Genomic DNA, 27,333 nt, shown 5'->3' on the forward strand with positions numbered 1-27,333 from the left:
GTTTTAAATCCGTCTGGATTTTGAGATCATCTTCTTTGGTTCTTTTAGATGTTCGGCTACGAAAACTGGCTGGGGAGAAAGAGGAATTATTGTCACAGGTAGAGAAGTGTTTTTTTTCCCATAAATATTGTGTAAAGGGATAGATAAGTTAGATTTAAAAAAGTGTGTCTCCCCCCCCCCCCAAAAAAAAAAAAGTTAGTACATTAATAAAATATAAAAAGCTACTAAACCTGTAGGTAAAACAAACTAAACGAAAATATTAGCTTTAATGAAACTTCCAACTTTGGTCAGCCAAAAACTACTAAACTCCTCTCTGTGGTGCCCTGAACAGCATGAACTTGGTCTTACGCAATAGCTAAATTGGTCTTCAAGCTGTTTCCCTTATGGTTGTTCTGAGTGGTCCTAATTGGAAGTATATATGGATCTTTGTGAGGGTGCGTCCTGCCTCTCCGTTTTTATACTAACATTGTGCTGTATGATTGACTCATTTGCATCTTACAGTTACAGATCATCATTGATCAGTGATGGTTATATGAAATGAAGTAGCTATTTATTCATTCTTTCTCTTATTTCTTTTTATAAAAACAAGAAGTCGGAAGTTACTAAAATCTAACAAGGTTTGGGAGTCATTTTTGAACAATACCAGTATGGCTGACTCAAGAGAAAGCAGAAGCCAGGGTCGTTATGTGTTCTGAGAGATCTGTCCAGGACAAGAGTACTCAAACTTTTCCATACTATAGAGTGTCTCATGGATAATCTGTCCTCCCATGTTGTGATTCTTCCAATTCATCATCACAATATTCTTGTGATAACTACAATTAGTTAAAAGGAAAAATATTATGAATATTAACTTTTAATGCAGTTTAGCAACTAGAAAAGAGGAGGTGGTTGGTGACCTGCAAGTGACCAGTGGACCACCAGCAGGTGTTCCACAGACTACTAATCTACAGACCACAATTTGTGAACTTGTGGTCTAGGGGAAGGCATGGAGTATAGCTGCACAGGACACAGATCTAGCCATTCTTATCAGCCTTTGTTTTCATTGAGAGTGTACCAGATACCTTATTTTTAATATTCAGATGAATGTCAAATAACTAGGTGTTTTGGGTTCAAGCCAAAATAGAAGCCAAATACTGGCTAGACCATAAAAATACAATCACTTATTAGAGCATGGTAGTTGTAAAAATCATTCTATTTTGAGGTGGCTTATGTAAACTCCTGTTTGTGAGATTCAAACTCCCTACACCATTCCACTCAACTGTGGGAGGAATTTTCCAATAGTATAGAGCAAAGATAAGAGCTCCTACCTTCTTCATCAGACCTCCATCAGGGGTCATGGCTGGGGATTTCTTACATACTGATGAGCCCTGACTGCCGGAAAAACCTGTAGGAACTGCTGACATGTAACACAAAGTTAAGCTACTTTTGAGACTACTCTAACTCTGCACAGGTGACCAGCTTGGCAGCCATCACTTCTGGGAATGAGGGAAAGAGGTACATCATAATGCTGGATTTGCCCTGGTATGCCTTTGCACATCCTGGGATCTGAGCCATAGATTTTGTAAACTTTAAAAATGTAAAATATACATGAAAAATTCCATAGACAGAGCTCAATTGGCACCTCATGCTGAGAATCACGATGAAGGGAAAAATGTTTTGTGGTCACAGTATAACTTCTAGTAGATTACTCTTCACAATATGACATTTTAATTTCAGATTAGGAAACTGAAGCTGCAACTGGAAGAGGAACGACAGAAATACTCTAAAAATGATGGCACAAATCCAGATATAACAGGATTAGAGAATGGTTCTGATTTGCAGTTAATTGAAATGCAGAGTAAGCATACCTTAAATATATATAGATATTCATAGTGAAAAGAAACCTAGTTCTCCTCTTCCCCCGATGTATGAAGGATGAGTGCCCTTCTTTGGTTGTGAGACCTACTTATCTAATCTTGTTGAAAACTTTATCTGTGGTTTTCATAGGGGCTTTCCTCATAGCTATTTTCTTTCTTGTGTAGGTTTAATTATTATCAGTTGTAGTAGTATCAACAGAGTACAGGATTTTAAAATTATTTTTTGTTGGCAAACTTCCTCTCAGTGCATTCCTCAGTATACAATAGTTAATAAAAGGTCTCTGTTTGCTTTTGGAGCTTAATAAAATTTCTGGCAAGTTAATTTTTCTTAGTTGACAACGTTGCCTCACTTTGATATAAATATTTGCCAGATTTCATTATTAGATGATAGAATTTCACCTGAATTATTTTGCTAGTATTTTCCCCTGGTTTCCTATCATGTTGAAGCTTGATCCACTAACGCAGTCTGAAAGACTCCCTGTCACTATCTGGAGCAAACAAAACGTATTAATCTCCTGCCCAACGTTCAGTTTCATTTCATACAAACTGACCAGGCTAGCTTGAGTCTGAGCAAGCGAACTCCCTAGCTGTCAGCACCCATATGGAGCTGCAAGTCACTGACAGGACAGTCATTTGAGAGATGTGCCAAAGCTATCTCAAGCAGAGCTGTGGCTGTGCCAATTGGTAATTTTCTGAGCAGTACCACCAAAAATGATTTGCAAACCTGCAAGAAATTCTTTTCTTTTCTTTTTTCTTAGATTTGTATTGTCAAGCTTTATTCTGCTTTTTGGTCAAATGCTTTTTCAGATCTCTGCTCAACCTCCAGAATTTATATTTATGTTGGGATTCTTGTCCTCAAACCAGTCTTAATATAGTGATCCTGCTTTTCAAGGAGATAATCTGTTGGTGATGAGATGGTTTGTTGATGTTACCATTTATTTTGGTTGTCCATGGTCTGTCTGAAGTGCACATTTTAAAGTGTCTATATCTTGGGGTTACCAAGTGATTAATGCAGGCTTGGTGTCTTCAGTCTCTTATAATGGGTCTGTTAGGTGTCACATGTAAAAGATAGGATCATTATTCTAGCTTCTTTAGTCTCCAAGAGAAGAGAATCAATAAAGAATATTTATACCACAAGAGTCCTGAATATAGTAGTCTTCTTTGAGCAGTGGTCCCTCTGTGTGTTTCACACCTGGGCTATGCATGTGCACTATGTGCCTGAGTCTGGAATTTTTTAGTAAGCAGTGTCCATCCATAGCGTTTGTTGTGCTCTGAACCAAAAGTATAAGGAACGGTGCAGACAGACACACCTCCCATTCCTTCTTGTTGCCATGAAGTCTGAGGGAGTCTTCTGTCCTCTCAGCTCCTTCTGCTACTATGTCATTTCTGTAAATATACTGTAATTAGTTTGTTTTTAGTATTCTTCTCCTTTTTAGACTCCAGTATAATAGAGTTAGATAGTTGTTCCCCTTTTACCCATTCTGCAGAATTTTCCCCTCTGCTCTGCCCAGGAAGGCTGAGATTGTCCCGAGTCCCAGGGTTCAAAACTTGTGTTTCCTGCCCTTGCTCTTTTTCTGTGACCAGTCAACATCAGTGTTGCCTCTCCTGTCTGGGCGAGTATCATATCTCAGCCACGTACAGTAGTTGCTGCTCCTTCCCCCCAGAACTCATGAGGGTAAGGAAAAGAGAAGGTGATGAGACCCCAATCAGATCCTGTACAGCAGCCTCATCAGACAGGAAGCATCCCTCTGAGCACAAGGTTGGGAGTTGAAGCTAAGAATTCTAAGCCTGAAGAGAAGGCTTCCGATGAGAGTAAGATGCACGGTCATAAGTACAGGGATAAATTGTCTTCATCCAAAACTGCTCCGAAGAGAGAGCATCACTCCCCGACCCCACCAAAGTCAGGAGAGCCTGTGCGCACAGACGCTAAAGACTTAGGCCTGAGTAAATCTTCTTGGCAAGAGAAAGTGGCACATAAGGGTATGGATCCGCCTGTTCAGGTACTGATTCCGGTGTCCAAAGCACAGGACAGACATTCTCCAGAGCCGATGCAGTGCCTATACTGACGCAGCCCCAGAAGGATCTGACTTCTTCTGTGACCAGGGAAGCTCCAGATCCGATGGCACCACCAATGTACTCACCATCCACCCCCAGGTGGTCTGAGACCTATGTCTCCCTATCCTCATATTCACTCATTCTCTCTCTCTCTCTCACTCATGCACCATCTCTATTCAGAGACATTACTTCAGAAGAGGAGGTTATTCCTTCTCTCCCACCTGCAAGTCTGTGTACAAAATCATTGGTACTGTATGTACTGCTGGTGATCTGGTGTTTTCTTACAATGATTTGGAAACTCCTCAGGAGTCTCTGTGGTACCAAGCAAAGATGGCCCTGCACAGAAGCCCTAGAACATCAGGGTTACATCTTCTGGCCAGGCATGATTTGCCAAGGGACAGGTGGTACCCTATGCGATGGGTAAAGAACGTAGGGCAGCTACCTGGAGCTCCTTGTACTCCTTCACAAAACGTTACAGCTATGGGGACAGCAGTATTAGCTATCACATCTGCGTCCTTGTAACCATTTCTTGTTTGAACACTGCTTGTTAATCTCCCACATGTGGAATATAGGTAGGGACCATCACTCGAAGAAGAAACAGAGGTTACTTACCTGTAACTGGAGGGTCTTTGAGTTGTGTGATCCCTATCTGTTTTCCATTATCTGTCCTCTGTCATGGATTATCTGGATTTGGAGCACGAGGAGAGCTACAGCATGTGTGGGCCAGTGGGGCACTGCTTACTAAAAAAAATTCCAGACTCAGGTGCATGGTGTGCATATATGTACCCACATGTGGAATATGGGACCACACATCTCAAAGAACCTCCAGTTACAGGTAAATAACCTCTATTTCTCAATGGAGTCATATTTAAAATTCATTTGAATTAAAATAGGAATTGCTTATTAGTGACACTTTAAGAAATCCATTAATGTCTGATTTTATTTAGGAGATGCCAACAGACAAATAAGTGAATACAAATTTAAGCTTTCAAAAGCTGAACAAGATATAACTACCATGGAACAAAATGTAAGTATCTTTCTTTAGAATTTTTTTAGTAAATTTTTAGTAAATTTAAGTAAGTCACAGAGATTTTTATGCATAGTATACTCGAGTTATAAGATCATTTTTCTTAGATGTAGATTCCAAAATTGATTCTTATCTGTTCTGTGATTCACCATAATGGCTTTACCAGCAGCACTAAATTCATACTTGTGTTACCATTTTCTTACAAATCAATACTTTTTCATAACCTTACCATAAAAAGAAAATGTAGAGATTCATATTCTGGGGTTAATTGACCAAGACCTCCATCATACTGTACAAAATAAAAAGGAATGGAAGTAAGTTTTTTTTTACTGTGTAAACTGGATTGCTTTCTTAAATTACTATCTGTGAAAAAGGTACCCTTGACTTAGGGAGATACTACATAAGATTATCTAATTTTCTGTAAACAAGACAGTAATGTATTTGAGAAACTCTTCTGGGTTTCCATAGTTTATAAATAGCAAAATAATAGAATACTCTGAGAGCGAATTAGAGTATGTTTCAATAAATGAGGATTACTTTAGCACTTGGCAAATCAGAGTTACACAGTGCTTTTTATCACTATGCCACATATTTGATTTCATTACTCTGTGAACTGTAGTAGAACAGTAACAGGTCATAACTCTTGCATTCTAACTAGAGAGTGGTGAGTGAGCTTTAAAGCTAGTGGTTCCTATTCATTTTTTGCTTGGCGCTCCATCCCCTTGTTACAGAGCTGGGCTTCGACTCATGACCTCTCACATCATACTCTGACCCATTGCCATGTCTCACCTTTCTTGTTTCCACTGCCTCTGTTTCCCAGTTCACTTTCCCTTGGTTCTCACTTTCCCCTCCCAGTTTTCCCACTCTCCCTGCCTCCAGTGCTCTTCCATTCCCCTCGATCCACTCCCTGCTGTCTCACCATGAAGAGTGACCGACAGTGGGTTCTTCTCTGGTGTTTCTACTCTCCATGAGTCTCCCTTCTTGCAGGTTTCAGAGTAACAGCTGTGTTAGTCTGTATTCGCAAAAAGAAAAGGAGTACTTGTGGCACCTTAGAGACTAACCAATTTATTTGAGCATGAGCTTTCGTGAGCTACAGCTCACTTCATCAGATACATACCGTGGAAACTGCAGCAGACTTTATATATACACAGAGAATATGAAACAATACCTCCTCCCACCCCACTGTCCTGCTGGTAATAGCTTATCTAAAGTAATCGTCAGGTTAGGCCATTTCCAGCACAAATCCAGGTTTTCTCACCCTCCACCCCCCCACACAAATTCACTCTCCTGCTGGTGATAGCCCATCCAAAGTGACAACTCTTTACACAATGTGCATGATAATGAAGTTAGGCCATTTCCTGCACAAATCCAGGTTCTCTCACTCCCTCACCCCCCTCCAAAAACCCACCCCCATACACACACAGACTCACTATTACCAGCAGGAGAGTGAGTCTGTGTGTGTATGGGGGTGGGTTTTTGGAGGGGGGTGAGGGAGTGAGAGAACCTGGATTTGTGCAGGAAATGGCCTAACTTCATTATCATGCACATTGTGTAAAGAGTTGTCACTTTGGATGGGCTATCACCAGCAGGAGAGTGAATTTGTGTGGGGGGGTGGAGGGTGAGAAAACCTGGATTTGTGCTGGAAATGGCCTAACCTGACGATTACTTTAGATAAGCTATTACCAGCAGGACAGTGGGGTGGGAGGAGGTATTGTTTCATATTCTCTGTGTATATATAAAGTCTGCTGCAGTTTCCACGGTATGTATCTGATGAAGTGAGCTGTAGCTCACGAAAGCTCATGCTCAAATAAATTGGTTAGTCTCTAAGGTGCCACAAGTACTCCTTTTCTTTTTTCTCCCTTCTTGCAGTTTCCCTGTTCTTTAAACCCTGATGTTTCTCTTTCTCTGCAATCTCAGCTGCTTCTGCACATTGACACTCACCACCTTCTCTCCTGTTGAGGGTGCCACAGATAATGCAGGGAACAGTGCTGTGGAGTGCCACATAGGAGAGGGGAGAAGGACAGACAGGTGGGTAGCCCATCCCATTATAAAGCAGTCATCAGTCATTTTTTTTGGTGGTTTACTTTGTTTGCAGATTGGAAGACTTGAAGGACAGGTGATAAGATATAAATCTGCAGCAGAGAATGCAGAAAAAGTGGAAGACGAACTCAAAGCAGAGAAGAGGAAACTTCAGCGAGAGGTAATCAACTCCATTTTCCTTTCAGAGTAAACATGATGGAGTTTCATTAATAAAACCAAATGCCTATGAACATTTAATCTTTGTAGCTGTTACAGGAGTAATTCTGTGAGCAGTCTGTTGGCTTCCAACAAGGGGGTAAGAACTACAAATGGTCATATGTAGAGGTCTTTTTCTTCAGTATGATGTCTCATGCACCTGAGGCTGGCCCAATGTATTTCAAAATCATTTATTTTCTGACTGTAGCTGGCAGAGGAGTTCTGCAGGATCTGCAAGCATTTCATTGGCAATTGTCTTGGCTTACAGCAACTTTCTCCTGTTCTGCAGCAGCCTCTCCTCGGAACCCTTGTCTCTAAGTTCTTGGACATGTTTCTTATACTTTTTTTTTATCATCCTCATTGCATTGGTTCCTTGAATGACTTCCATTGTTGCCACCTTTTTATCTTTGCTGTCAAATTGGAGCCAACCTGAGAGCATTGGTAAATTATTTCTTATCCATGCATTGACAGCTTGTTTTTTTATTGTTTTTTCCCTGCAGTTGAAGCAACAAGATATTTGACCTCCTGAGCTTCTGAAGTCCTTGTCTTCATTGAGGCCTTGACTTACTCCACCTTTGTTTGCACTTTGTTCCCAGTCTGGAGCATGTTACATTGTGAACATCATTGCGCTCTCTCTGACTCACTAAGTACTATCTTCTTCCAGTTCCAGACCTTGACTTTTTGAGATACAGTTCCAAACTAAAATTACCAAAGTAATTTTTTGTTCTTTTGTTACTACTTTTTAAGGTATCTTAGAAAGAAGGCCTCCTAATAACTTCAAAAAGCTTCTGGACTGTAATTGAGCCCTGTTACTCAGCAGCAGGCACTATTACTGCATTGTCTGGCAATAACCAGGGTGAGAGATGTCTCAGAGTATATCTACCTGGGAACGTGCCTCATGTCACCCAAGCTTGGACCCGGATGGCTAGCCGAAGCTGCCACCCCTGCCACATCCACACTACTCTTTTTAGCACGCTACTCTTATGTGAAGCTAGCAAGAGTCTGTCTACCTGCGCTGGGAGTCTTGCTCCTAGCTACAGTGTAGACATACTTTTTGGGATCTAGTGATCAGAGGACTTTCAGGAAGTTTCTCTGGAACATCAGCCTGTTCCTGGGAGATCTGATTGAAGTGTTAAAGGCTTGATTTCAGAGCAAAGACCAGAGTGTCTCTCTAAGCTAAACTTCAACCTTTGCCTGACTGCTTCACGCCTTTATGTGCTCTGCCACAGCTCCTCCTTGTGGGAGGATTATGTCCTGCAAAGCACCCAGTAGAAATCAACCAGTTCAGTTTACCTTGGAGTTGTCTGTGTGGGTAACTGAGCCAATAGATTCTAAGATGTAGCAGCAGGAGAGGAGGATACTCTTCAGTTTACTTTAAGGCACTTAGACTCCTCCAGAGTCTCAACTATTTCCAGCTCTGTCTCAAACTTCCTATGTAACTTGAAAGTCATTTAAACACTCAGTGCATTTGTTCCGTATCTGTAAATTGGAGATAATTGTGAGAGTAAATCCATTAGTGTTTGTATAGTGCTTAGATAGGAGAGAGTCCATCTATTTGTAGATGTGACCTATTTACCTCTTAACATGAAGTTGTTCTTTGAGTAGATAAAGCCATATATTCCATTCAGATGTGTGGGTGCCCAGTGCACCGGCACCAGAGAATTTTGCTTAGCCGTACCTGTAGAGGGGCGATGGTCGTGGCTGTCGTCCCTCCTTTGGCTATATGAGGTGGCACCACCCCAACCTCCCCCAGTTCCTTCTTAGCACCTGTGGCTGGAGTTAGAGCTCTGTGTGGTTTTTATTTCACATTCTTCTATTTAGTGACTGTTCTCTGATTGTATATCATTAATTAGTACTGATCGTTAGTTAGTTATTTAAGTTTTCCCTGGTGATGTCCTCACCAGTATTTAAACTTTGTCCATCGTGTATGGGAGCGATCCCCACACAGTGCTTGCTGTGTCTAGGCAAAGCCCACGTCAAGGAGCAGTGTTCGTTTTGCAGATTACTCATGAAACAGACTCAAGTGGCAAGAGATCTTCATCTGAAGCAGCACCTGCTCGAACACGTCATGTGGCCTACTTTGGCACCAAGGCCCTCCTCAGATTGGAGATCGCCCTCAGGTGTGGGAAGTGCTACTGCTTTGTGTCCTGGAGCTGGTGCCTCTCCAAAGAAACGGAGGAGTCGTTCCCTGTTGAGAGTGCTGTGGAAAAGGCCACTGGGAGCTGTGGGGGGCCATGGCTGCGGATGGTCAACGTCAGCAAAATGTCTCATGGCCCGCAATCAAATTACCCTAATGGGCTGTAGGGTGTACACCAGTGGTGTACACTACTCCAAGCACTGGAAGTGACAGAGATGTACACTTTGCTGGAAGTTCCATTTCCACTATTAGCACCAGCCCTCTTGTCATTCTGGGCTACGGACGAGTCAGTCCAGCCGCTTGCACCCTCAGGACTGGCCTCACAGCTATCCCCCGAAGCCCGGGATCCCTTGGTGTCCAAGTTGAGATCTTTCTCTTCCAGTTCCCTGGATGGGGGCCCTTCATGGAGCGCTGTTGGTACCAGGACTAGCATTCATCTCGTGGTCAGGATGGAGGCCCCTGGCCTAGCGCCTACTGACCACCAATGCCCTATTTATACCAGTGGCCTCCATGGAATCCATGGGACTCTCCTCAGTCACGGAAGTCCTGCTTCTCAGCCTTCCTGAGGCTGAGATCACCAGCCAAGTCTGTGGTGGTGACCATCAATCCGCCACAGATCCAGGCACTGGTGAGGCTTTCCCTCAGAGCCTCCCAAATTGTTTCACCCAGGCCGTCAGTCCTGGTGCAGGATCCGTCTTGGGCACACTTAACTGCTTTATCCTCATCCTTGGACGATTCTGTGGTGCCATGCTTTTCCTTCCCTTCAGTATTGGAGAATTTTAACGCATATTGGGACCTGTTGTGGTGGCTGCCTCCCTGGGTATTCAGGCAGAATTCCCGTAGGTGAACACCCACAAGTTAGTGGATATCCTGCAGCTGTCTGCCCCTGGGAGAGTCATTTCTCCCTATTAACATTGAGCTCTATGAGCCTACTTAGGTCCTCTGGAGCACACTGGCTTTAGTACCACCTCTAGGTAAGCACATGGAAAAGTGCTGCTTTGTTCCTGTGCAGGGATTTGCAGGTTTTTATAGCCCAAGCTCCTTAGTGGTAACAGTTGTGAACGACAGAGCCCAACAGGGCAGGTTTAAGTCAACTCGCAAGGAGAAGGACTCTAAGAGCATGAATCTGATGGGCAGGAAGATTTGCTGCTCCTCTTTCTTGCAGATGCAAATTGCTAATCAGCAAGCATTGCTGTCCAAGTACAAATTTGTCAACTGGAGGGCTATGTCCAAATTTGCAGACCAGCCTTTCCCTCTCCCAAGACAGCGGGACTACCCCAGAAAGGGCATAGATCCCTCAGAAAGAAGCAGTCATGTTTGGGGTTCAGACAGTCCACATGTTCTTCTCCAAAGCACCCATTTTGACTTCTTCCTCCAAGGCAATGTTCCAGTTGTCATTTTCTTCTCCTCCATTTGCTTTCACAATGCTTGGGGCTCGATCCCCACCAACAGCTGGGTCCTAAGCACCATCATAGACTCATAGATATTAAAGTCAGAAGGGACCATTATGATCATCTAGTCTGACCTCCTGCACAATGCAGGCCACTGAATCTCAACCACCCACTCCTGCAATAAACCTCTCACCTATGTCTGAGCTATTGAAGTCCTCAAATCATGGTTTAAAGACTTCAAGGTGCAGAGAATCCTCCAGCAAGTGACCCATGCCCCATGCTGCAGGGGAAGGCGAAAACCCCCTAGGGCCTCTTCCAATCTGCCCTGGAGGAAAATTCTTTCCCAACCCCAAATATGGCGATCAGCTGAACCCTGAGCATGTGGGCAAGATTCACCAGCCAGATACCTAGGAAAGAATTCTCTGTAGTAACTCAGATCCCACCCCATCTAACATTCTATCACAATGAATCTAATACCACCAGAAAGAAATGTTACAGGAAATCCAAACCCCCCTCCCAGCTACAAAAGAAAAGTGATAGGAGGACTGTATTCAGGTATTTCATTATGTTTAAAATGCATGGGTTTGAGCCCTCCTGTTAGATGTCAAATTTCTCAATGTGTGTTTTCAGAGTTAGGAACGGTGTCTCTAGGAATCATGCCTCTTTCAAAGTGTCTGGCTACATGCTCTGACCTGACAATTACCTACTGTGTACCCATGGGGAGACTGAGAACTATCCTGTGCTTTATCTGAGTTTTAAGAGGAAGATGACAAAGACAAATTTTGGGTATTGCTTTTATTCTGATGTCTGCACTGCATATATTCCAGAAATTTTTAGAAGTAACCTCACCTTTACATAAAGTGAAAGTGTTCACTTAACTTGGACCAGTTGGGTGATCAAGAACTATGCTCTGCCAGGAATCAAAGAATCAGTCTGTGCCAACATGGGTATGGTAGAACCTTTAGTGTTCAAGATAAACTACCCTAAGTCCAATCTCCTCCCAAACAGACGACTGTAGGCAGTGGGAGTCCTGCTAATTACTACTCAGTGCAAAGCTTTCTTTGTCAGGAGGGAGTACAGAGTTCTACCGTACTGAGCTGATCGTTCTGTCAAAATTTCAGGGGAGCAAACTCTCACTGTGTAGTGTTCAAGGGTGTGGGGGCTCCTACATGCCAGTACAGAGTGTGGAGATGTACCACTATGCAAATCTCCAATGCCTACTGCCTTGGGAGCCAAATAAGGGATTGCTTTAAACCATGCTAGCCAATGGGCTGGAATGGGAGCTGCTGTACAAGGCATGAGGATTCCTACCTCTGCCATCTCAGACAGCTGCCTGTCAGCTGGCTCAGTTATAGAGGATGACCGAAGACTTTGCCCCAAGGGAGTAATTGTAATATGAAGCTCTGGGTACCCAACTACTCAGAAATGAGTATAAGCCTTTATTTTTAAATTGTTTCTAGATTATGCTAATGTCAGCAATTGAGTGAGTTCTGCTTCCTTTGGATACCATATAATAACTGCATGAGTAGCAGTCAGTCAAGTTCCATTTTTCTTGACCTGACAGTCTTATAAAGAACATAATCAAGACTTTCCACAGAGAAAATTGGGTTGTGATCCTAACCATAAAGCTCATTGTAGAGTTTTAATTTGTGCTACTCACACCAGGACATTAATAAAAACAGAAACCCAGCTGCAATTATTCTGAAATTGAATAACTTTTTGTTTTCATTTTAGTTAAGAACAGCATTGGACAGGATAGAAGAGATGGAGATGACCAACAGCCACTTGATGAAAAGGCTGGAGAAGATGAAGGCAAACAGGACTGCGCTTCTAGCTCAACAATAGAAGAAAGTATTAGAAAATGGAACAAGTTGTGCACTGCTCCTTGAAATAACTAGCCCTTAGCTTGTTTTAATACAGACTTTAATTGGCACAAACTATTTGAACACTGAGCTGTTCAGTAATATTTTAGTTGCAGAATTAAATGGCATACCTTTTGTAACTTATGAGAGAATGAAAAATTTGAATTCCTACGTGAATGATGGTGATTTTTATTTAGCAGTTTAATTGTAGAGTCAGAGCTGAAGCACAATGCTGTATGATTGACTTATTACTAGAAAACATTTGTTTTCACAACTGTGGAATCAGGTTTACTTAAACTTTTTTTCAGCTGCTTTAATGATGCTTGGTGCTTGAAGACAACTGCATGAGTTCAAGAGGACACAGTCTTTTAAAAAATAACAAATGTACTTGCTCAAGACATCACACAGCACAAGTGCCTTCTATATGGTGCAATTTAGACTTCAAATATGTTAGAACTAACCTTTGAAAGCAGATAACATTTATTTTAAGATACAGTTTCGGGGTCTATGTTCATTAAAGTTTATAAATTTTGATGGAAAGGTGCATTTTTGTAATATTTAAATTTATATAAAAATAAAAAATAGGGACTATTATAAAACTTGCTTTTTTGCATGGGTGATAGCACATCTGAGTTCTAGCTTATTTTGCCAAGGAAGTACTAGCTCAGCTACTCTTAATATAAAAACAGGGACTTTAATCACAGAAGATGTTTTATTGTACTTTGTAAACTTGTATAGCAACTGCTGCTTAAGTGTGGAATGAAACTTTAGGGTGGAAGGAGAGGTGAGGAAATGTCTGAGGAGTTCATTAAATGGACACTGTACTGGCTAGAAATGAGTGGCTTTTTTATATACAATCTTACAGAGCTATAATCTATATAGACATTTAAACCAAACTGCTCACTTTACCTGTGACATTCTGTAAGGTGCTCTAGTAAACATTTAGGAGGGCATTAAATGTTCTTACATTTGCTATTTCAAAACTTTGAGTTATAAGTACAGATAAAAGGTGGGTTTAACTTTTAGAGCTCAGAGCTAAAGTGGATGTTTATCAAAAAAAATTTCTGAAGTAAAGTCTTGCCTACAGATCTTCACAGCTCTCTATCAGGAAATCAGCTGCATCCTGCGAGAGGGATGCTTTTAACATGGCTGGAACATTTCAGTATATCAGTCTCTAATGTAGCTCTTTGCTGCTGTATTTCACTATAAGTTACAGTAGTTGAATATAGACAGTTTTACTTCTGAAATACTCTTTCCTGAAAGGCAGTATGACAAACTCCTTTCTTCCATTAGTCATCCAGTTTTATCCCCCTTGTATGAAACAATGGGATACACCAGTGAGTCCATCCAACTGAAGTATTCAACACCTCTCAAAAACTTTATACAGGTCTGGCAGATTAGCAAGCTGCAAAATGTTGCCATCTTCTGTGAAGTGTTTAGGAGGCAAAAGGTGGGTCCTAAAAGCTTTGTAAATAACATGTTCCACAGTCCATTTCCAAGATGTTGAACCAGATCCAAGCTCTTCACTCTGAAAGAAAAGTTTGGTTTTAAAACACAACTACTCTAGTTTTATAGAAATGTAGCTCTTTTAAGAATATGCACCAGTTTTTCCACAAATTCTTGGCTCAAATTGGATTAGGATCTCTTGTAGCTCAGCTCAATGTCCTAACAGCAGGAGATGCTTTAGTTTTCTGGTTTGAGAAACTGTGAAATTACAGGTAGTGTTATTATTGCTTTTGCATTATTCAGAGGAAACTCAAATTCCACACAACATGACTAATCAATTTTTGGAAAGTGCTTAGTTGATACTGATTTGGGCACCCTGAAAGAGTAATTAGGCATTTAAGAGATTCAGCCCAAACATACACTTTTTGGAGGTACATGAACCAGTTAGTCTTTGGGAGAAGTTATTCTGTATGGAAGCTGTGGGGCAATGTTTTTAGAGCTTATTCTCAGTGTTTTCTTTCTAAGCACATGGGAATTCCTTATTTAATTACTTTTCTAAATACACGTTCTTTTTGCCCTGTAAAAGCAGCCTTCTCCAAAGGATAAGCCTTTCAGAACCCTGTTGCACTGTTATTCAGTTCACCCGATTCCATAGAGTGGGAGACTAGTCATGAAAGCTCTTTTTACAATTCAACACAAATGATTTACCCAGGTGACTGCAGCAGCATATGCAGTTACTGTACCTGCTGGTTAGTCAAGTCAGATTCCTCCACTATATACTGCTTTCTAATGGAGTAAAACATGGCACATTCTTTACTGAGGCTTTCAAAACATTCTTTTTCTTCATCCCAGTTTACCTGTCAAAGCAGAAATTTGATAAGAGCAGACATTTTGTTTCAGAATCTGAAATAATTTTGAAGGAACATTACTGCTAATTACTAGTCAGTCAACTTAATGCCTGGTTAATTAAAAGTCAAAATAGGCTACTGTCTTGGCCATTTGGTGGTGTAAGGTTAGGATACAGAGAAAGCAAAGCATAGCCTAAAAGTCTGCCTATCTTTGAAAGTAAAATCTTTTTTAAAGTTTCTGAACATTCATTTTAATGTATTCTTATATAGTGAGTATTTAACAATGAATGGACTTAAGCAATCAGTGCAGTTTTCCTTTTAGAAGAGAAAGTTTAGAGCATAGCCCCTATGTCAGCATCTGTATTACCATTATAATGTGATAATTATGACGTTGGCAGATATTTAAAAATGCTGTGTATGGTCATTTGAGGCAGGAATGTTGGCAGTTGTACTTTTGCACCAACTGCTTCTGTCAGAACTGGGCCTATGCCATTCTGTATGAACTCTTCTCCCCACATCAATTTCTGGTGAATTTCTTAGTGGTTGAATTATTGCATGCCTGCCTATTAGTAATTTCATTTTAGAGAACATCTAAAAACGACGAAGAAAAAAGGTAACATTTGCAGACTCGTTAGCTTCCCCATTAACTAACTGCTGAACAGCACCATACCTCTGTGGCTAAGCGAAGGATAAACATAGGTAGTCCCTCCAATGGTGGAACATAGTTGTCTATCAGGAGGGGTAATCCAGTAAGGTTTCCATCCTGTAAGCATAACATTTTCTTTATATGTTGAAATATCTATGATTTACCTGCTAGCCATATCAACACACTGCTGTTTGCTGGACAGTAAGTGATTGTATTTATCAGGTGGGTACTAGCCTTAAAGCAAATCAAAAATAGTAAATATAGTTTCCTATTGTGCATTACCAACACCTAAGAGTTAGACAAATAACCTTATGACATAAAAGCAACAGCAGTAGTCACCTCATCAATTTCAAAAGAGAAATAGTCTTTCAGCATTTCAGTCTTCTTTTTTAGAAACTCGACAATGTATTCAGCAAGTCCTTCCTTTGGGCCATCTTCTTCTGTCCAGCCACTTTCAGTGTTCTCCAAGGCTAGCATAGCTAGATCATACAGCGGAGCTGGCTCCTGTAAGTGACCATGAGGTACGATACAATCATCACTACCACCCATACACTTCACCCCTTCAAAATCCAGATGTTCCTCATGAAGCAGTCAATTATTTTTTCCCCCTGAGAATACAGAAGTATCTTTACAAACACTCCCTTCTCTAAAGACCACTGCAAAATATAGTGGCATATTAAACGCCAAATGTTAACACTTCCTAATACATTTCTGATGAAGCTAGAGCAAAACAGAAGGAATGTTTTTACACAATCTAGTACATTAACAAACACTGACGCTGTTTAAGGAACAGAATCTGACACTAATAATAAAGCAACCACTACCAGAATAAGGCAGAGGGTTGCAGGAAGAGAAAGGATGATTAAGGTAGCTGAATCCTGACCAAGAGAATTCCAGCTCTGTCTCTGCCCAAGAGTTCTTATGTGATGCTAGACAATTCACTTAGACCAGTTTTTTTACAGGTGGTCATTAATTATGTGAGCTACCAGACCCATATATGGGAGGTTAAAACTTTTGTATCAGATCATTCTCTCCAAAACCTGCATATAAGATTTGAAGGGAAGTTACACTTACTGACAACCTCAGAACTCCAAAGTTTGCAAAGTCATAAAGAAGAATCTGGTAGAAGAGTTCTTGGCTGAATTGGAGGAAAAGAGTTAATTTGTTATTGAAACGACCATTTCTGTCTAATTTTTTGTCATATGCATATTCTCTCCTTTGCAATGGCAGAATTGTAGAAAAAAAGCAGTACACCTAGCAAACCACTAAATGGCCTGGCAGTGTGTGCACCTTGGGAGTTAAACCGCAGAAAGCTGCTTTACTGTGCAGAAACTTGCCAGTGTAGACAAGGCCTTAGCTACAGAATGAACCTTATTACAGCCTGTTAGAGCTCTATATACTGATGTGTTAGGATCTCATGGCCTGTCTATAAAAACATTTAGTTCAAGCCTGTGGTGCTCTAACTACCTGTGTGGATCTTGCTGGTGCAGGTTAACAGTTCATTAATGCACTCTGATTAATCCCATTTCAAAGAGGGGTAGACCAAAGCACTGTAACAACCAACACATATCATCAGATCTGCATACTGCAGGGTAGATTCACAGCCTATCTTGCCGAGAACTAAATGTTTGTGGAGACAAACCCTTAATCTCCGAACTGTGTGGTGTTAGCCTGGGAGAAAAGGACTCCGATTCTGTGCTGATAAAAGACAGTACATAACTTGATACCTCAAGGCAGCAGGGCCTAGGTTTGGCAGGTTTTTTTTTTGTAGGTTTACACATACAATTTGCATTGTCCTTATATTCTGCAGGCTCTGTAATCAGGCACAGAACTGATTTTAAAAGAATTAGGTTCCTTGATGTTTCAATAACATAGCTATTCAAATGAACGGTATCGGTAAGTGTGATGTACAATCAAATTCCTTTCATCCTCTGGGTTTTTAGTCAGTGGGACACAACACAGTAAAGTGCATTTTAATGATGTAGCAGTAGCCCATACATTTTGCAGGATCAATACAAAAAAATAAGATGATTAAAAATTTGAGGTCTTTCACACTTGAGTGTTCATCAAATCACAATTTGGCTAGATTTCAAAGGCAGCATTCACAGTACCTTTGTACCTCTTTCTTATTTTAACTACTCAGTTGTGTTCACCAGTTATTTCAGTTGTTAACACATCTAACAGCATGAATCAGTATGTTTACCTGAGTTGGGTGGTATTGAGAAGATACAGCTTTGTCTGGTATTGTGCCAGTGCCCACTGTGGGCTAACACAACCAACAAACGAGTGATCACGTAGCATCTCCTGAAGACCTGGAATAATACATCTAACAACATGAGGTCGTATAAATTCCCCCCAGCCCAGATCTGCTATAGTCTGCAAAGTATCTTGATTATTCAAGTTGTGAAAATCTCAAACTACTACTTGAATCACTACTATACACTTCAGTCCAAAATAAATAATAAACTAAAAACTACCAAGGAAATTCTAAACACTCCAATAGTTTAATCCTAAAATAGATAAACACAATGTATGAATGAGAAAGGTTCTATTAAATTCGAAATTAAATTAAAATCTTGAATATTTTACTTGAATTTTATCACATTTTACTGGAGAAGTTCCTGGTTGGAAAAGAATAATAAATACCAAACATGCCTAAAAGAAAGCTGGTAATGCAAAAAACCCCTCCACAATAAAATCCAATTTAAAAATTGACCCTGCTGTTGTTCCTACTCGGGCTATACTCACCACTGATACCAAGTATATACGCAGATCAGGGTTCTTAGCTTTTTATTTGCTTTCCCAGAAGAAATTTCTGTCCTCATTGTTTAGAAAAAGTGAGCTTACAATAAAAAGTGAGACTCTTCAAATGAAGCTCTGTTCCACTTTAACGCCACTGCCTCTTTTGCCCCACCCCTGGCCAACGGGGGGCGAGGGGGGGGCCGCAAAAGGAGTAGCTGCCCCAAGTCCGGGGATTTAAAAGGGCCGCTACCGGAGCCCCGGGCCCTTTAAATCGCCACTGGAGCCCTGGGCAGCACAGGCCAGGCAGTGTAGAGGGGCTGGCTGGGGAGACGCTGACCCCCGCTCCCAGCCCTGTCGCTTCAGGGGCTGGAGCCAGCCCCCGTACCGGTAAGTCTTCTGACACTTTTATAACTCATCATGGGTGAAAGTAATGCCGATGTATTTCACTTTTACAAGCCTTTCCGGTATGTATTTCAGAGACATAATGGAGGTAACACAAAATGGAACAGTTACTCAAATTCTGACTGCTATCATTCTGGGAAGTTTTTTGGTGGCTACAAAATAGCTGCAACTACAATGCCTTAATATTTAAGCACTGAATGGGTGAACTAGATACACCAGGATATGACATTTTGCACTCAGTACTAGCAGCCAGCATTGAGGAGTTTCAGGAGATCATTATTAAACCCTTTGATTGCTAGGAGTCAAGATTTCTTAGCCTTAGCAGCTAACGCAGTTATCTACAGATGCTGGCCTTCTTAGCTGTGGAATTTCCCTGAACCTTGTTACCAACCAATTAAAATTAACTAGACAAAAACTGTCATGCCATATGATTTCCAATACCTAGACCAGCTTAATAGGGCTGGAATGTTTGAATGGATGCCACTCCTATTGCATTTAAATCTCACTAACAAACAAGGATTGTGCTGTGCAGCAGATGCAAAGTGAAACACCACCTGAGAGGAAACTGCCCTAAGCATCTGCAAGATGGGAATAGTATTTTACCTGTCACAATGAAAGTGGTTCCCTTTTCCTCATTCAAGTAAAAATGGCATGCACAAACTACAGCAGTTTAATTAATCTGTCCCATCATTGTTTCCACTATAAATTTATTTTCAGAGACTTGCAACTAGGCAATAAAAAATTCCTGTGAACATGGCTTACCCTTGAACATCTCTGCATGCAAATTAGAGAGCAAAAAAGAAAAAAAAAATGTATCTTTTTGTTTTACAAAAGTTCCATTGTTTAAGAAATCTCACTTTGTCCCTGTATCCAGAGCAAATAAACACAGAACCTTGCCATTTAGGCTGCAATTTTGCAGGCTGTTCATCTATGGGGTGAGTTAATACCTGTATCTGGAATGGAAAAAAGCCTTACATTAAATTAGCGCATTTTGTTTAGTAATGTGGTTTAATATGCAGGCTCACTAAAGGGTAAACCAGCCCTTAGACATAAAGTGTGCACCTCTCCCTTTCTACGTGGAAAATGTCTGTGCAGAAGCAGATCATCATGGTTTAAAAAACTTAATACAAATTTTGCTCTGACAGTTGGATTAATTGAATACGGTTCCGGTTTAGCAGGTCAATCTGCAAGCTAAAGAAACATGTACAAAAGCCCCAGCAAGCTTTCTTTTGTAACAAACAGACTTCTTGTACCACTTCTATAGAATTATCTTAAGTAGTCCAAGCAATCATGTGTTTAACTGTCAGAAAAATAACCATCTTGAGGAACAATTGACTTGCATACTTGCATGTGCTTGGCTACTAATTTCCTCTTGCAGAGTCAACACACTGGTTAGGTTAATAATCCTTCTCTTAGGGGTGCAGGCAGCAGTCATTCCCTTTCTGGTATCATCTTCCTCCATTTCCACATCCGAGCCTGTCCACTGTCTCTTTCTGCAATACAGAGACAAAGCTCATTAGGATGATATACAAGTATATACGCAGCAGTGAAGTGTGGTAACCCTACATTAAACCGCAATCAGGAAACCCATCTAGCTTTCAAAGAAAGAAAGACTGTTTTGGTTAATTTCCAAGGCACTATTTGACAAAACAGGGCAACTGTCAAGGCTATTTAGGGATCCATCTTACTAATCACATTGGACAAATTAACCGTTTAAAGGCCCAACTCAACACGCATCAAATTCAACAGGAGTTAGACCAATCCCTAAAGAAGATACCACAAAAGCTCCTGTGTGTTCCTTAACTACATTTGATTTTCTTCAGTGTAATGAAAAATAAGCTCTCTCCCTGATAGCTCTAGACAAACTGTCAGAGCAGCTCTAGTGGACAAGGCCTATTACCAGGGCCTCCCCTGACTGGCTGCTCTGGGAATCCTCTTTTAAGAGTTTTGCATATAGTTAAATAGCCCCAGGTCAGATTATCTTTTATAGAGACTATCTGCAAGACTGGAGAAGGAACACTGTGTAACCTCCCTGCACATTGAGTTTCCTCCTGTACTTAATCCTCCCTACATGAATATAAGGGATTGTGATTCATACATGATCGCCTTAAATAAAACATACCCTATTTACTTTTCACCATTTATGCTGTTTGTTTCTTTTATATTCATCTCTCACCTTGGAAAATGGTCATTTTCACTTTCTGATTCTCCAGCAGCAGCTCAAGGCTTGTGTGTTATGGTTTAAAAAAGAGTTTAATTCCTCATGAAAGTTCAAGACAATATTTGTTCATATTTTGTTTTATAGCTTTCCTGATCCCTTTTTCTTAAAAAGGCACTCAAACTTGACTGCACACCTGCATAAACAGTAGGGTGAACTGATTTAAATTACCTATTTTAACCATGATTCAAATCAACAACCAGAAAACCTTGATTTGAATAATCAATATTAATTGTTTTGTATTTGTACATTTTAGTTATTTTCACAAAGAAAAGCTGATTCTCATTGGTTGGTAACTATTAAAACATATTGATATGCAACTAATTACACTAAATTTGGTGCTTCTTTTTGCTAACCAGAAGGATGCACTATACCTATTACATTTATTTAAGCAACTATAAAACTTAACTTACATTTATTCAGATTCTAAATTTTATTATTTTTTATAATGAGTGATACTACTCTTATTTACTAGATATTAATTTGCTTTACTTGCCATTTGTATCAAACTCTATTTGGATGGAAATTCAATTATAAAATGCACAAAAACAGCATTTAATTTTTCTTAAATATTCTGGATAAAAAAGTTTGTTTCTTATAAAAACATATTTTGCATTTAAAATTAATAGATTTACTAAACAAAAGTAGTATCAACTATAGCCAGTGAACTGAACCGACTGCTTCTCATCACCATATCCATCAAGATTTTAGAACTAGCAGATCTCATCCTCTCACATCTAGTTTTTATTCATAGATTGGAAGGGGGAAAAGAGCTTTCCTGATTTTTCAAATGCAAATAGTTTCTTAGCTTTGAATGAACTACTCATTGAACTCTACTAGTTGAATAAACCAAGATTGAGAAAATATTGTTTACACCTGCAGAAAAGTTTACTGTTGTCAAAAGCTGGTTTAGCACTTCAACAACTCTGATTACAGGTGCTTAGCAAGTGACTACCACCAGTTAAGTGGTCTGACTTTCTTTAAAAACTTGGCAGCAAGTAGGTACTGCTAAATATTTTTTTTATTTAAAAATTTAAACATTATAATTTTAGGCCTTAACATACATTGTCAATTTAAAATTTAATTTTCAATGGGTTTACTTCTTAAAATTAAAACATATTTAATATAAATTTAAAATATCTGATTTAAATTAAAAATATTTTTTTAAATTTAAAAACATCAATTTTTATCCACTCTGATATAAAGACAACAATACAACTATCCAGCATAGATTTTTACCTAGTAGGGACTGTTTCAGGAGTCAGCCTTCCACTTTCCTTCTGCCCCTCTGGTGCCATCACTGAATCCCCCTGTGCAGCAACTATTGTATCAAAGTCATTGAGATCTTCCATTTCCGTATCCCGCTGTCTGGATCTGCCATCAGAAAGTCCTATACCATCATCTAGGGTCACCGCTGTATGCCCTGTACTCAAGGGTTTGTTTGTAGGCTGAAGGAAAGCATCCAGCTTCTGGTCTCGGGAATCGGTGCGGACCATCTGGTGGGCATAGACTTTATCACCTGTTCCTTTAGCTGTGAAAGAGGAGCTTGCTACTGATTTAACAACCTCAGTGGAAGAGCATTCAGCTCCTGGGATCAAAGTCTTCATTGCAAAAATGGGGGAGGGAGGGGAGAGGAGAGGAGAAATTCAGCGTCATCAGTTGACTGTACATGCCTATGTATCTCTCTAAAGGTGACATTTACCCTTGTATGATTGGCCCCTTAAATCTCATTTAAGACCAATTTAAGTGCTTGCGGGCCCTCTGCCCAGGGTGAATTTCACCCGAATGAAATCATCTTTATTGTTAAGAAATTGTTAATCTTTAAATGTTCTGAAGATGCAATCCCCTGTGTGTATTATAACAAATAAGCACATTAAAAATTGTTTTAAAAGAGATTTAATTAAAATTATTATTCTTTAGATACTATTTTACAATAGTCTACTTACAAAAGAATTATAATCTTAGAAATATAATCCAATCACTTTTTAAACACGTTTTTATGTGCTTGTTTATTATAATAAACAAGAGTTTTATCCCTAGCAATGCTATACTATATTTGGTATTCATCCTGCCTGGTGTTAGAAGTGTAAAAAAACCTAACCTATATGTGTGTGTTTATTAGGTTAGATAGCTACTTTGTATGTATGTAAAATACAATATTTTGAAATTAACAAAATTATGCAAAAACAAAAATTGGTAGTGTTAAATAAATACATGATTCTACTTAAGTAAGTAAGTTAGTATTTAAGTATAAACCTAAATATTAAATTGAATAAATGTATAACAGTAAATCAATTAATTTAATACACTGTAAAAGATTAAACATTAATAAGAGTCCATTTAAAATTCACCCTTCTGTCTGAAAATATCTTCTCGTTATTTGAAAACCCAAGATGACTGACTGAAAGATAAAGAAAAATGTTTTTCCTTATATTTTTTTCAGTCTGTTTTCATTGTGCATTTGACAGCACTTTGTGTATAATCATTTCCATTGTTTATATAGGTCTTTCACGCAGAAACAAGACAGAGAAAAAAACAATGGCAAGGAGACTTAAAGTCCTATATAAATAAGAACATTTATATTTAAAGTGACACTGTCAACTTCAAATCTAATCAGTTTGGGGGGAGGAAGTTAAAAGTAATTTCAGGTACGCTGACTTTAAGTCTCCTTGCCACTGTTTTTTTTTCTGTCTTATTTCTGTAGATTTGAAGTTGACAGTGTCACTTTAAAATATAAATGTTAGCAAACACACTTCATAAATGGACAGCACAGCTCTCAGGAGACTATCCACAGTACAACAGGAGTATCTGGCCCAGACTAGATTCTAATCTTGAATTTAGAATACTAGCTACTACAGGCTATTAACACAGTGAAGACGTGTCATCTCTTAATAGTTATATTCTCACCTGGGTGAAGTACATCCTTGAAGAGTTAGAGCCCAGTAATTTGCTCTCTATATGTTGCTGCACACACTCTAGGATACTGTCTTCATGAAGAAAATGGACTTCGTGCTTTGTAGGATGCACATTCACATCTACATTCTGAGGGGCTATTTCCAGGCTGCAAAACATTTTAAAGGAAAACTAACCGAAAAATATCCCACTGATGGAGGAGTGTGTGTGAATATGCTCAGCACAAGATATGTCAATTGAGGCTATAAGCCTACCACAGGCAGCTAAAATGGGCCTGCAAAACTAATGATATTGCAGTGGAGTCTTACTTGTTTTGATACTTAGATATCTACTAAATACTAAGAGGCTTGATTCAAAACCCGTTTCTTTCCATTTACTTTGGATCAGCCCATTAATGAACTAATTTTGTTATATGATATTTCTAAAATCTGTTTTGAAGCTAACTGTCACTTTTTCAGTGAACACATGTAACACAGTCTACTCACCACTAGCCACCCCTTTGTCACAAGGCATAGTATATAGAAGCCCCGCACTGGGCTAGCGCCGTTGCTGAAGGTCATTCCAGCACTTTGGTGGTTTCTCTGTCGGGTAACTCAGCTACCCAGATCACAGTCCTTAGTCCATCCCTTCCAGGGTCACACTTGTCCCAACTAAAGTTCAAAACTATCTTTCAACAACAACAAAAAATTTCCACCCTCTCTGCAACTATTCAATCAGTCTTTGGTTCTCCAAAGTCTCTCCCAGGCCTGCCTTCTTGGAGAGCTTTCCTCACTGCTTACTAAAAGCCCTGCAAGAGCCTTCTTGCTCCCTGCTATCTCTTAGCAAGAAGAGAGGCAGACAGATGGAGTTTTGCTCTTGCTGTGAAAAAGATCAGGGAGCCTGATTTTTAGTGCTGAAAACCCACAAATCCAACAGACTGCAGCTGGAGTTGTGTGTGCTCAACACTTCTGGAAAATCAAGCCTTTTCTTTAGTGTTTTGGACTTGCTAGTCTATAAAAGATGAAAGAAACACTTTCAGTTACCACGTGCTTGGGAATAAACTGCCCCATGCTGTAGCTTGAAGCCCACCTTACCTTTATCTAGCTATTGATGACGGACTCTGGCTAGCTCTACAAAGACAGGCATTAGAGGTTAAGAGCTTGTCTACACTACTGCTTAAGTCAATGTAACTTACGTCGCTCAGGAGTGTGAAAAACACACATCCCCGAGTGATGTAAGTTAAACAGACTTAAAGCACTGTCTATATTGTGCTTTGTCAGCGGGAGACGCTGTCCTGTCGACATAGCACATCTTCACCAGACATGCTACATTAGACGTCCCGCATTGCCAGTGTAGCAGGAGAATAAAGACAAGCCCTAAGACTTTTTATTACTTTACCTTAAGTACAGGAATGGATGTGTACTTTTCGGCAAATAAGCAGCATATACAGTTTCTATGGCTTTCCGCAAAGCAGTTGACTCCACCAGTCGATCTGGAATGAATAATAAAAGGGGGAAAATCATGGGAAAGCATTCTGTGACACCTTGTCCAAACAGCACATTTAAACACACTACATAGTGCGTAAGTACCCCCTTATACCCAAAACTTTATGCTGTACAAGAGTCTGAAGTTTTTTTTTCCAGTAGCATCTATTCCATAGTGTCTAAGCACTGATATAAATCTATGGTAGTTAAAAATTGCTCCATAAGGTATTTTGCTCACTTTCCATTTACTATTCCATCCTTGCTCTTCCCTAGTCCTCTTAGGATATGGTCAGTTTCCCTTTCTTTTCTTTTTTTTTTCCCCCCTTCATATAATTTTTTTTAACTTGCGTTACAAACAACAGTAAAATTTTCAAAATTATTTCAGTTTTAATAATCAGACTTCTTTTTTGTCATTCAATGTAGTCAGGGTTTAAGTTTCACTTTCCAATTCTCATGCAGTAGCATATTCAACTGTGTGCTGGGAGAGCCTAAATGGGATCCCACAAGTTAAAGGCAAACACATGACATGATTTTCACTTCAGTGACCTTCATGCAGCAGGCCATCGAATGCTACGAGGTCCCTAAAGCTTTCTTCGGAAAGCAATTTTCTTGGTGACCATACACATGACTTTATGAGAGGATCAACACAAGAGTTACAAGTGTTCTGACCTTTTTGCAATGTGATGTTTTTGGAGAACACTGCCAGAGCTAATCTTTTGTGCAACTATCTTTTAAGCTGTGTCTCTAGCCTGCAGCACAAACGAGGGTACTCAGATAAAGCAGTTGTCACTTAGCCTGGATGACATTCTGTGCATATTCAGGTGGAAGGAGATAAGAAAGCTGTCTTCCCTTAGTGACCAGAACAGGGAACAGTTTAAATCCTTGTGTGAGACAGGAATAAAACCTATCCCCCTGCTCTGGCAAGGGCTGGATTATGATATAGGCACTGAAGGTCTGTGTTTAAGGCACCTGTTCCTAGAGTCACACGATTATGTCAGAATCTCTCTCTCTCTTTTTTTTTTTTTTTTTTAAGTAAATTTATGGCTAGAAGTAAAGCCTGAAAACATGATTTGAGCAACTGACGCAATGATAGAAACAATAACTCAGAACTGCCCCATGCATCTTAATGCAGTGTTAACTCCACAATCCCATTACCCTAGGTGGCCCTGCCAACATTATCCCAGAAGAGGATTCTATGTATGACAGGAGGAAAAAAGTGCAGCAGACCCAATCTGCCCGCCCACTCCAGCGGATAAACTCCAGTTCAGGAGTAAGTATTTGGGGAAACCTCCCTGCTGCTGTGGGGGGCGAGGGGATGGGGGGCAGAAGAGACCCCTAAGGAAGGAAGGCCCCTGCTCCCACTCCTGGGATAAGGAGGTGGCCCCATGCCTCTACCTGTTTGGGTGGAGAAGGCTATGGCAAGTGGGGGTAGGGAGAGCCACAGAGAACTCTGTGTCATGGTACGCATGGATTGCTGTAGGCTGGACCTGGCTCCAGCCACTCTAACTCTCCAGACCACAAAACACTGCAGACAGGTAAACATTTGGTTTGACTTTCGACTTCCCTGCTTACTACAAGATCTCACCAATGGCAGAATTTAGCCCTTAATGTGATTTTCAAAAAGGTGCACGTTCAAAGCCTTGATGCTGCTGTTCTTTAGAAAGAAATGGATGTACACTCTGCTCAAAATTATGCAAAAAGAAACAAAGTATTTACAAACTGTACAAATTTCTTTACACTTACGATTTATGAAGAGTAAAAACATGCATTTCTTCACTGAATAATTTGCATTTGTTATGTAGCCTTTCATTTTAAAGGCCAGCTTTCCATCTTCACAGCCCACTTCTATCAGTTCTCTGTAGACAGTTTTTATTTTGAAAAAGAATACATGAAAATATGCGGTGCTGTGCAAAGGTTTTATTGACATGAGTTTAAGATAGTTACATTACTAGCAAGTAGAAATACACCATTATGAATTTGGTTATACAGAGAAACAAGGTGGTGAGGTAAGATCTTTTATTGGATCAACTTCTCTTGGTGAGAGAGACCTTTTGAGCTTACACAGAGCACTTCAAGGCCGGGAAGTGTACTC

The 27,333-nt window shown here is 40.1% G+C and overlaps 2 protein-coding genes across 4 annotated transcripts in view; one reads left to right on the plus strand and one right to left on the minus strand.

Moving 5' to 3' along the window:
* The window catches only part of LRRFIP2 (LRR binding FLII interacting protein 2), a 137,861-nt gene extending 124,766 nt beyond the window's left edge, over window positions 1–13,095 (plus strand). For all 3 annotated transcript variants that reach the window (XM_077811068.1, XM_077811069.1, XM_077811070.1), the window contains 5 exons: window positions 49–98; window positions 1,717–1,837; window positions 4,859–4,938; window positions 7,034–7,138; window positions 12,436–13,095. In XM_077811068.1, the coding sequence (XP_077667194.1) occupies window positions 49–98; window positions 1,717–1,837; window positions 4,859–4,938; window positions 7,034–7,138; window positions 12,436–12,546 (467 nt within the window). In that variant the 3' untranslated portion in view covers window positions 12,547–13,095. The remainder of the gene's footprint in view (window positions 1–48; window positions 99–1,716; window positions 1,838–4,858; window positions 4,939–7,033; window positions 7,139–12,435) is intronic.
* A 146-nt stretch (window positions 13,096–13,241) lies between these two features.
* The window catches only part of MLH1 (mutL homolog 1), a 33,095-nt gene continuing 19,003 nt past the window's right edge, over window positions 13,242–27,333 (minus strand). Inside the window, exons 9-19 of the mRNA XM_077811067.1 lie at window positions 26,985–27,097; window positions 25,156–25,249; window positions 23,773–23,926; window positions 22,105–22,466; window positions 19,992–20,140; window positions 17,707–17,815; window positions 16,578–16,641; window positions 15,843–16,007; window positions 15,528–15,620; window positions 14,753–14,866; window positions 13,242–14,091 (exon numbers count right to left, since the gene is read on the minus strand). Coding sequence (XP_077667193.1) covers window positions 13,924–14,091; window positions 14,753–14,866; window positions 15,528–15,620; window positions 15,843–16,007; window positions 16,578–16,641; window positions 17,707–17,815; window positions 19,992–20,140; window positions 22,105–22,466; window positions 23,773–23,926; window positions 25,156–25,249; window positions 26,985–27,097 — 1,585 coding nt within the window. The 3' untranslated portion in view covers window positions 13,242–13,923. The remainder of the gene's footprint in view (window positions 14,092–14,752; window positions 14,867–15,527; window positions 15,621–15,842; window positions 16,008–16,577; window positions 16,642–17,706; window positions 17,816–19,991; window positions 20,141–22,104; window positions 22,467–23,772; window positions 23,927–25,155; window positions 25,250–26,984; window positions 27,098–27,333) is intronic.

This window comes from Eretmochelys imbricata, chromosome 2 (genome assembly GCF_965152235.1).
Source record: "Eretmochelys imbricata isolate rEreImb1 chromosome 2, rEreImb1.hap1, whole genome shotgun sequence".
In the NCBI taxonomy this organism is placed as follows: Eukaryota; Metazoa; Chordata; order Testudines; family Cheloniidae; genus Eretmochelys; species Eretmochelys imbricata.